The 11,473-nt window shown below is 38.3% G+C and overlaps 1 protein-coding gene across 1 annotated transcript in view; it reads right to left on the bottom strand.

The window, feature by feature from the left end:
* Nucleotides 1–9,156: 9,156 nt before the first annotated feature.
* The window catches only part of LOC119928836 (protein FAM169B-like), a 42,660-nt gene continuing 40,343 nt past the window's right edge, over nt 9,157–11,473 (bottom strand). The window contains exons 8-9 of the mRNA XM_038747350.1: nt 10,619–10,718; nt 9,157–9,431 (exon numbers count right to left, since the gene is read on the bottom strand). Of these exons, the coding sequence (XP_038603278.1) occupies nt 10,635–10,718 (84 nt within the window). The 3' untranslated portion in view covers nt 9,157–9,431; nt 10,619–10,634. The remainder of the gene's footprint in view (nt 9,432–10,618; nt 10,719–11,473) is intronic.

The raw sequence follows: 11,473 nt of genomic DNA, 5'->3' as shown, positions 1-11,473 counted from the left end.
AGGAAGGGATGATGATGCTTTGTATACAGTGATTGGAAAGTCAGGGGAAGGGCAGTATTTGGATGGAAAGCTGAGTGTTGTTTTGGACACGTTAAATTTGAGGTGTCAGCAGAGATCCAAGTAGAGATGTACTGAAGGAAGGAGGAAATATAAAACTACAGAGAAGGAAGGAGATCAGGGCTGGAGATGTAGATTTAGGAATCATCCACATAGAGATGGTAGTTGAAGCCATGGGAGTTAATGAGTTCTCCAAGGGAGTGACTGTATAAGAAGAATAGAAGGGGACCCAGAACTGAGCCTTGAGGGACTCCCATAATTAAGGGATGGGAGGTAGAGAAGGAGCTTGCAAAAGAGACTGAAGCCCACAGAAAGGACCGAGAATGAGAGGCCAGAGAGATAGGAGAACTTAATGTAAACTGAAGAACTAGTAATTATAGGAGTAGTAGTTAAAGCTGATTCTTGACAGATCCCACACTCTTTCCACCCAGAAAAGTAATCCTTAAATCTAAGGCTTACCTGGGAATTTACAAAGTTGTCAGGAGAGGAAAGGATTTCACTTTTAATGAAACAGGGTAAAAATAATCCATCAAAAAATAAGCATATTGATCAGAAGAGTCACGCCAATTACCTATGGGGAGCTGTTTCTATTAAAGATTCTGGGAAAATGCTAGCAGGAAGAAATCTATTCCTCAGTAAATCGTTCTAAAATTCCCACTGATCTGATCTTTTAACATTCTCTCACTTTTTTGGACTTGACGCCTACCATTTGCTAATCTCTTAGTCTGCTGCAGCAATGACATGTATATAGTAAACATAAAAGCCAGCTGCTTATGTTAGTCCATTCACTTCTTCATATTGAAAATATGTTAAAATACCAAGTTTGCTGCCTTGCCTGGTCACTGAAAACCTATTAAGCGTTTAAGATTTTGCTTTGCATTAGACTGCCATCTTGTGGCAATATGAAATATATTACCTGTAGTTACCGATCTGCAAACCACCATGTAAAAACTAAGCAAAGCACTATATATGCACTTAAGAGTACAATAGAGGTATGAGATAATGCCTTTCCTCCATGCATTTACAGTCAATCAGGGGAAGATACACATGAAATTATAGCTAGGAAAAATAGAGAATGGAAAGATGGATAAGTGAATAAATATGTGCTTAAATCATGGTGAGATAGAGAAGCAGCATGGCATAATGGATACAGCACGAGCCTAGGAGTCAGAAGGTGATGGGCTCTAATCCCAGCTCCGCCACCTGTCTGCTATATGACCTTGGGCAAGTCACTTCACTTCTCTGAGCTTCAGTTACCTTATCTGCAAAATGGGGATAGGGACTGTGTCCAACCTGATTTGCTTGTAATCACCCCAGTGCTTAGTACAGTGTTTGGCACATAGTAAGTGCTTAACAAATACCATAATTATTATTATGGTGTACATACATTGCTATGTACATAAGTACTAGGAGTGGCTGTGAGGGCATATGTGGATCAAAAAGCAACAAGATAAAAACGTGCCTCATTTTACCTGAAACTCTTGTTAAAGATGCTTGTGCAACAGCCCAGTAAAATAGAAAATGGAACTAATGGGTCATTTGAGAAGGGTGCATGGCCATGTGGAAAGAGCATGGTTTGGGAGACAAAGGATCTGGGCTCTAATCCTTCTCCGCTACTTGCCTGCTGTGTGACCTTGCACAAGTCACTATATATTGTAAGCTCATTGTGGGCAGGGAATGTGTCTGTTTATTGTTGTAATGTACTCTTCCAAGTGCTTAGTACAGTGCTCTGTACACAGTAAGCACTCAATAAATATGATTGAATGAATGAATGAACATGACTTCTCTGTGACAATTCCCTTGCCTGCAAAATAGGGATTCAATACCTGCTCTCCCTCCTACTTAGACTAAGTGCCCCATGTGGGACCTGATTATTTTGTATCTACCCCAGCCGTTATTACAGTGCTTGGTACATAATAAGTGCTTAAAAAATTTTTCATTATTAATATTAGCTAGACCTCAGAATCAGTGCTTAGAACAGTGCTTTGCACATAGTAAGCACTTAATAAATGCCATTATTATTATTATTATTATTATTAGATAGGACTGGTTCAACTCTCTGGGGGGAGTGAGGCTAGATTTTCTGGTACTCCCTTTATAGAAGTTTTCTTTCTAGTTTAAAACAAAATAACCAAATTTCTGACATTAAGGATGTTCACACTATATAAAAACCTGACTTTTAATTAACATGAAGCCATTGTGAGGCCACATTTCAGATTAAAAAATGTATAGGCCATAATTTTTATTCAAAACATATAGCTTCTTACCTTAAAAAGCTATCATAAGTACACCCATTTTTTCCACATATATAATTATGGATTTATTTTTTCAGGCTTCCATGACCCCCCTTATCCCAGGACCTTTTGCTCCAGCCCCAAAAGCCTCTTCACTAACATGACTCAGTTCAGGGACTGCAGGGTGAACCTTAAGATCAACTTAGCTGACTTCTGGAGTGAAATATAATGCTCATACTCATTTGAAGATTTGAGCAATCTTTTCCTGTGATGCAATAATTATTTCAATAGGTTTATCACTGAATTTCAATTTTTACTCACCCATATGCACATCACTTCTCCCCATGGTCCTGGTGTCCTTTCATTTAATTGTACCATATTTACTTTGGCAATTCATGAGCTTTGCCATTACTGGCTAAATCAAATGGTGAAACAATAGTGAACCACAGAATCCAACAGATGGAAAAAGGCACTAGGAGGTCATTAACAAGTAGCCTCCAGGAAGGGTTGTACTTATTGCTCCCAAGACCTCATCACTTCTAATCAGTGGGTAATTCTCCATTAAAAACCTCAAATACCCTTTCACAGGTAAAAGAACATATTTTGGTTTCTTAACCCTCCACATTCCCCCCACTTTTAACCTTTTTAACTGTTTTTTTAACAGAAATCCTTTTAAACTCATCTGTTTATAGTATTAGAGCAAAAAGTAGGTGAAGGGAACATCAGAGGTGAGAAATTTAATTTGGAACAGTATAAAGGGCAGAGGGGAGATACAAAAACAGAGAAAAGCAAAGGAAACATTGTTCCTACTAGGTTCTAACTTTTTCTAAATTACACAAGAGTCTCAAAGAGTTTTTAGAATTTATATTTAATTTACATTAATGTTCTGTCTCTCCCTGTAGACTGTAAGCTCCTTGTGGGTAAGGAATGTGTCTACCTACTCTTTTGCATTGTATTTTCCCAAAGGCTTAGTATAGTGCTCTGAACACAACAAGTATTCAATCAATCAGTGGTATGTATTGAGTGCTTATGTTCAGAGCACTATATAAATATCATTGATTGAGCAAGTACTGTAATATTAATAAAAAGAACGACATCCCTATAATTTGAAGTATTTATACATGAGGCCTTTTGGCAGAGTGTGGAATTGTGTGTGTGTGCATGTACATCCCCTTATGGAAGGGAGAGGGAGGAGAGAGAGAGAGAGAGAGAGAGAGAGAGAGAGAGAGAGAGAGAAAAAAAATCTTGCCTCATTTTCAAAGAAGGAAACAGACAGAGGTTAAGTGACTTTCCCAGAGCCACACAGCAGGCCAGGGGCAGAAGTGACACTGAAATACAGGTCTCCTGACTGTCAGTCCCATGGTCTTTCTACTAGACCATGCTGCCCTTCACTAGGTATATAAAAACCCACAGTATTCCTATAACAAGACTTTAACATTCTTGCAAAACCTTACACTAAGTAAATTTGCTCTTTGGTACTTAATCATTCCAGTGCTGAGCATATGCACACAAGCAGTTTTTTGTGCAGTAAAACAAACCCAGATAGGTTTGCACTGCTGGAAGAATGGACTCTAGTTCCCAACAGGCTGCCAGCAAAAATGTACAATGAAAATAAGGTTTAAGGCAGAAGTGAATACATTAAGTAATCCTTTTTTAAATATTTAAAGAAGTAATTGTTTTTACTAAGTGCTTACATCATGCTGGGAAAATATTCACGGATGAGAATTAGAATTCCTGGCCTTCATTGGGCTGCCAATCTAAGAATGAAAGGGGGAAAGAGTCCTCAAAATCAACATAAAATATGGGGGGTAGGGATAAATACAAAATTAAATAGACTAAAAGGGGTACAAAACTATGGCTAGGAAAGCAGAGTTTCAGGTTTACAGTCAGTGACCACAACTGCCGCTGTCTTCCTAAACTGGCCTGGCATAAAGAGGCCTTGAGAATTTGGGGGTTTTACCTTACTGCCCCTGTCTCTTGTTTGCTTTCTTTGTGAAATAAAGAAATGAAGTAGAGGAATACCTGGAGTACCCTCAAAACTACCAAGATAGTGCTTATATGAAAGTGGATGCTCCATCAGTAACTACCTCCTTTCATTGTTTGTGCAAGAACCTCCCCAAATTGTTCCAAGTGATTGGAAAGCCTTCCTTCATGCACTAGAATATACTTTCATCTTTCATCACTGGATTTGGAATTGAGAGAAACTGGCACTTAACCAAGACCCTCAGGAACCAGATGTTGAAGGGACATGGATAAGCTCCCAGCCAAATGGGCTTAGATATACATTGTGGTGTTTGTTAGGCACTTACTGTGTTTCACACATTGTACTAAGTGCTAGGGTGGTTACAAGCAAATTGGGTTGGACACAGGCCTTGTCCCTCATTGGGCTCACAGTCTCAATCCCCAATTCACAGATGAGGTAACTGAGGTACAAGATGAGACAACTGAGGTACCTAAATGTAAGAAAAATTAGGGATGTTAAAATACTCATCCCTAATGGTGCAGATGAATGTCAAGGAAGGAAATCAATCACATTTTTCACAGAGCTCTCTTTAGCATCAAAGATAGAATACTGGGCTGGAACTAGGTACTCTCAAGTCACTACCATGTAAAATTCTACAGCCACCTAATGAAGCCTTTGAGAGCTTCTAGAAAGATTCCTGATTTTGATCCTAGAATACCTAGTTGATTGAGGTTTAACATGCAGGATGAAATCTTCAGGCCAAGAGATTTATTCTTAAATGGTATCACTGCAAGTGAGGTCAGTAATTTGAGATGAGCTTGCCAAAGTTTACAGAAAACAAAGCAAGGAAACAGAAAGAGGATAACTCCTAGCTTGGGGGATTTTTGCTTTCAGCGTTTTTCTCTATTTGTTTCAGAGACATGTTACATATCGGGGAGCAGCATGACCTAATTGATAGAGCAAGGGCCCGGAAGACAGACAGACCTGGCTTTTAATCCCAGCTCTGCTGCTTGCCTTCTGTGTGACCTTGAGCAAGTTGCTTCACTTCTCTGTGCGTCACTTACCTCATCTGTAAAATGGGTATTCATTCATTCATTCAATCGTATTTATTGAGTGCTTACTGTATGCAGAGCACTGTACTAAGTGCTTGGGAAGTACACGTTGGCAACATATAGATTCGGTCCCTACCCAACAGTGGGCTCACTTTGAGCCTCATGTGGGACAGGGACTGTGTCCAACATGATTTACCTGAATCCACCTCAGCACTATGTATGGTGCCTGGCACATAGTTAGTGTTTAACAAATATCACAATTATTATCATCTACCCCAGTGCTTAGTACAGTACCTGCCACATAGTAAGTGCTTAATAAATATCATAAAAAAGAGGAAAGCCATATGCTATCAGTAGCATTCTGCAGTACTGAAACATCAGCATCTTTGCCAAAATCAGGCCTTTGGAGTATAGAATGGAAACTTTCATTCATTGTCTGCCATGGGTTGTTCCTTGAGATTCATCTGGGAATGATCATCATATTTTACACATGAATCAGATGCAGTTTGCTAAGATTTGAATTCTTTACCAAACCCGACTATACATTTCATTCTGTCCTTACCATTCATAAGTTCACTGACATCTAAATATCTACCATTTTGTTTCTTCTTTCCTGTTGGTTTGTGCCATGTGATAGAACTTTCCTCCACTTTGAAGAAGATGTTCCCAACAGTGAGACCATATCTGTGAGAGAAATTGTCTTTTTCCATGAAAATATAGTTCTGAGGCTCTCTGCTCCTTCCCATTGAGGCAGGAATCACTCAGAAACCAATCCCTCAGAAACCAATGGTTAAAAGGGGAGAGGTATGCCCTGCTTCCAGTCTGACAAATAGTTGTATTGTTTTTGCATAATGGTGATTATTTGTGCAGAGTTAAGTTCTCCAGAAATTTGGTATGAGAAGTCACATTCAAAACTGACCCCAAAGACACATGGAAGAAAATGGAAACCAAGTTCTGCACTGAGAACTTACACCTGATTTACTGATCCAAGGTCTTGGCCAATGGGGGCAACCCAGATTTGCTCAATCCCTATTCATTCAATTGCATTTATTGAGCACTTACTGTGTGCAAAGCACTGTACTAAGAGCTTAGGAGAGTACAATATAACAGACACATTCCCTGGTATCGAAACAAGAACTTCATTAACTGAAAAAAAATCCCCTTTTGTTCAAACATTTCATATTACCAAACTAAGCCAGAAGGACAAAAACATACCCATCACGAGCATCAGCAACAAAAATCATGTTTATTGAGCACCCAGTATGTATATGACAATGTCCTTGGTCCCAAAGGAATCTGTCACAATGCAGGATAGGTATAGTTCTATCATCAAAGAGCTAAAAAGTATTATTTTCTTCAGTAACATTGGCAATCATGCCATTATTCCCATTTTCCCCTTTTTCTTGAGTAAAACCACTTATTCTATCATTGATTTCTTTGATCTTGGAAAGGAATTGCAATTCAACAGATAAATCTATCAGTTACTAAGTGAATAGCAGATGAATGTTGATTGTTGATAGTACTTAATTGAACCATAATTGATGCAATATTCATTGTCCTGACATTGAACCTGTGGAATTTACTGGCACTCAGGAGGTGGTTTCATTTGACTCCAGAAGCTTTTTTTGTAATGCCAAAAGCACCAATTGGTATAACATAAAAGTAAGTGTTACTGAGACATCAGTTACTTTTCCTCAGGGAGAATCCTTTTATTGCACCATAACTTCAGAGATGCATCATCAGTTATTTTTCTGTTTACACAACAGAGTACTAAACATTAAGGGCTCCATTGGACATTATGCATAATAAACAATCTACCTTGAATGCCATATTTACCTCTTAAATTTTGGTCCTAAAATGTTTTGCCCCCAAATTTAAATTCTCTTTATGTCCTTCTGTTTCCTTCACTCTTCGCCTGCAGCAAGGTAAAGATTTTTTTATTTTTTTATTTTTTTATTTCTGAACACTATGATAGTATAACACTATCATAGTATTAAACGTTGATACTTTTCCCTCTGGAGACTCTAACAGGACACCTATCTTTATACCACTGAACTGGTACTAAAATAATTGGCCACAAACTCCAGTCAGGATTCTAGTTTATAACTCTGACCATAGCCAAACCAAATTCCCAAAGTTGACAAGATTAAAGTTGAGATTTAATCAGTATCATAAATGGGAAAGGATAACATAAAATACAAATGTTGAGATTTACATGGTAATATTTAAAGTCACCAAGGTTTGAGATTGCAAGGGACAAACTGGTAATCTGATGTTCAGGCATCATCATCTCCTTTTGCCATTTAGCTGCCTGAGAGCTTGCTTGGGAAAATGACTGGAAACAGCATTTGTCTTAAAATAACCTCCAAATCAACTCACCCTAGCTTCCCTTTTACTCCAAGTCTTGCTTAAACAGAGAAATATTTTGCCACCTGAAGATCTCTTTTAACTGGTAATAAGGAAACAGACATGCACAGCACACAAGGCCAAAGTCCAGCCAACTGCCTTCTCCTAGCTTCTGCAAGAAAACTTGGCCCTGCCCCAAGGAAAAAAGAGCTTTCTCACTGTTGGCAGAGGAGTTAGCCTCCTCCCAGAAGGTCTCAATGGTGCCTGGGAAGCACAGATGAGATCAGTTCCTTTTTTCTGTGTGGTTTGTAATCTGTGCTTCCTTCCCTGCAGTTCTCCTTTCAGGCCTCCTTGGAATTTTTTTTTTAAACAAGGACCTAGCTCTGGCTGTGAACTTGCTCTATATCAGATAGGAGTTCAATTCTCCCTTCACACTGGATAAAGTACCTTCCCTAAACCCACAAGGAGGAACTGTCAGGAGATTGTGGTACCTTACTCATATAGCCTCATTGACAAGGCTTGCTAAAAGGGAAAATTATTCTCCACCTGCCCTCAAACTTCAGGAACCAGCTGGATGGTCTTGCTGCAACTACCCCACATTGGGAAGTGAAATAGCCTCATAACAGCCAGGAGATTACCGGCCACCCACAGTCACTAATCCCAATCCAAGGAGATGCCATTCTCCTCTTGCCACCTAACCCCAAACTGGCCTACCAGGGCAGAATTCAGCCTTCTCTGGGGGAGGGAAGGAGAGGAGAACAGTCTGAATTGTTATTATTGCTGGCATGAAACCTGATTCTAAGAGGAGTAAACTGTTTATCTGCAAAGTAGTTGTTTTTCAGAGAAATGAAATATATCTTTGTATGTCCTCAGGTTCATTTAGGAAACTCCCTCTGCCAACTGTTGATCTAAAATTGTTCATCTACCTTCACAACAGAGAACAAGAGAATTATGTAGGAGTTCTCTCTCAGTGGATACTTTACTCCCTGAAAGCCAGGCAATTAGTATTATCATCATAAAACCACATATTTAGTGCCAACAATGGCCAAAAAAATTAAAACATATTCTAAGCAAACCCTGCCCAGTAGGTTTACACTTTGAGTTAGACAGATGGCAGAACACAGAAACAAGGAGAGAACATATGTGGGACTGTTTCTTTTTTGGAAAGTTTACTGAAGAAAAAATTTGTAAAAGTGGTCTTTTTTGAGAAAAAGGTCATTGTATTAATTTGACTAACTTTTCATGAGCTGGTGCTTTCCCCAGTATTAACAAGAAAGAGGTTTCCAAATAAATATTTTCTTACATCATTACCTATAAATTCCAAATTACTTCCTGCTAAACCTCACCTACAGCCCATTAAAATCATTTTATACATGGGGGAAAAGAGGTACCTACTCCAATGTAATAATTTGTTTGCAAATGGACAAAATCAGCAAAACATCAGAGGAAGAGAAGAAAAGATGCAGACAGTTTCTCATCAAGAAACAATCCAATTCTTGCTAGGTTTTTGAGGTGTAAGCGATTTTATTCTGTCATATTTGGTGGGGGGGGGGATTATATAATAAATTAAGGATCGGGCCTGATATGTTTTGCATCCACATAGTCAGTTAGAGCTGCTCCTTCTGGACTCCTCTTTGAGTTCTGGCCAAGTGGAGTATTAACAGAATCTTGATTAAAATCCTCTTCTTCGGCTAACTTCAGGGTGACTTCATTGCCTTCCCTTACTATAAGCTTGTAGCTATTCTTTGTTTCTTATGTTGTTTTCCTACTACCTTTGCTCTGGAAACAGAAAATACACAACAGAGAATTTCAATCAAATATTATAACAAGACTTTACAAAAAAAGTAACAGACGAAAAATCCAACTTGCATCTGGTTCAAAAATCCAATTTTGCAGTTATAGGCTCAATCTCCAAAGAGGTAAACAAAGTCAGACACCTCCATCATACACAGCCTTGTATCTCTCAAAATTTATTTTTCCAGTCAACAGTAGCAACCCATTGAAAATAATGGTGATAATGTGTCATCACAGACTGGGGAGAGAACTAAAACAAATCTATCCAATGTGGCTGTGAATTGAACATTTTGAAAACAGGTCATGTTTTATTTGTGTACACAAAACTATAGAAGTTGGAAAATTCCCTTTTAGACACTAGATTAGCCTTAGAAGATCTTAATACTTTAAAAGATAATTGGGTCTTGCGCATGAGATTAGATCAATCTCCATGCCCTATACTCAAAGATTTTCACTTCACCAGTGAGTCGAAAGTGTTTGCCATGCATATTCAATTTACTTCTTATCACAGCGTATTTACAGATATCTAAGAGAAATAAACTCTGTCATACCGATCCTTATCATTCTTACCATCAGAGTACATCAAAAATTACCCTATATGAGAATGTCTTGGCCAATGCAAACTACTAAAATAGGGCAAGCAGCTCTGCAGGGCAACATCTTTCAGGACTTGAGCAGAAAATCAGATTCAGTGCTAGTTTGTACCTTGATTCCATTCCATCCTTACTCTAGACGTACGGGTGCTCACCTTTACTGACTTTTTGATCAATGCAAGGATTTAATAGAATGAAAAATTGATGAGATGAAACTAATCTTATCTACACAGCAACCAAATCTTGCTTCTATTTGATTAAAAGTATCCAGTCCAGATAGAATTTAAGATTCATACTTTCTTGATATTCCAGGGTTTATAGCATTATTACAGACTTCCAAGGGTATTTGTTTTGTTCCACTGTGGTAATGGCTTATCAATCTTAGAAAACAGAAGCATGAATAGTTTAATTATAATGGTCTTTCTGACCACAGCCTCCCCATGTAATAGAGATGAGGAACGTAAATCAATGGCACAGTGCCAGGGTAAAACCCTTCGTTGTTTATGGATCAGTCTTTCAGAATCAGGGCATCATAATTACAAAAACAGAAATCATAAAATGACAAATTAATCAGTGTACCTTATTCATTTCTCCATTATCTGTCTGTGTTCATCATCTTGAGATCTGTTTGCATGACAGCTCTCTTTCTCATCTGATGTTGTTTGATGAGCTCTACTCCCTGAATGTAAGATTGTAATGAAACAATGTAGTTATTTCCCTGAAGGCAATGGTGGATCTATCAAAGGGATTGATACGTTTGTAAGCCTTAAGAAAGCATTTATCTCCACAACACATTTTTATTCTTCTGCTCTTTCACCCATGTCATTTAAAAATAATGATGATGATGATGATGATGATGATGATAATAATAATAATAATAATAATAATAATAATAATAATAATAAATTGGATGATGGTATTCTGTGAAGAAAAATTGACCCATTTTTCAAAGTGGGGAATTTCTGTAGGATGCGCTGGGGTTTTGTGGAAGTACGACAGTGTAATATTTGCTCTCAACTAATTAATCAATAGTACTTATTGAGTGCTTACTATGTGCAAAGTTGCTTGGGGCAGTACGATACAATAGAGTTGGTAGACAAATTATCTACCCACAACGAGCTTTCAATTTGTTTCTAGGGGAAGAAGACATTAAAATAAATTATGAATAATAATAATAATAATGGTATTTGTTAAGCACTTACTATGTGCCAAGCACTGTTCGAAGCACTAAGGGTGTGGGGGAGATGCAAGGTAATCAGGTTGTCCCACGTGGGGCTCACAGTCAATCCCCATTTTACATTTGAAGTAATGGAGACACAGGGAAGTTAAGTGACTTGTCCAAAGTCACACAGCTGAAAAGTGGGAGAGCCAGGATTAGAACCCATGACCTCTGACTCCTAAGCCCATGCTCTTTCCAAGGAACCACACTGCTTC

Source organism: Tachyglossus aculeatus, chromosome 5 (genome assembly GCF_015852505.1).
Source record: "Tachyglossus aculeatus isolate mTacAcu1 chromosome 5, mTacAcu1.pri, whole genome shotgun sequence".
Taxonomy (NCBI): Eukaryota; Metazoa; Chordata; class Mammalia; order Monotremata; family Tachyglossidae; genus Tachyglossus; species Tachyglossus aculeatus.
The sequence above is the reverse complement of the archived record's forward strand: the minus strand, read 5'-3'. Positions and strand labels throughout refer to the sequence as shown.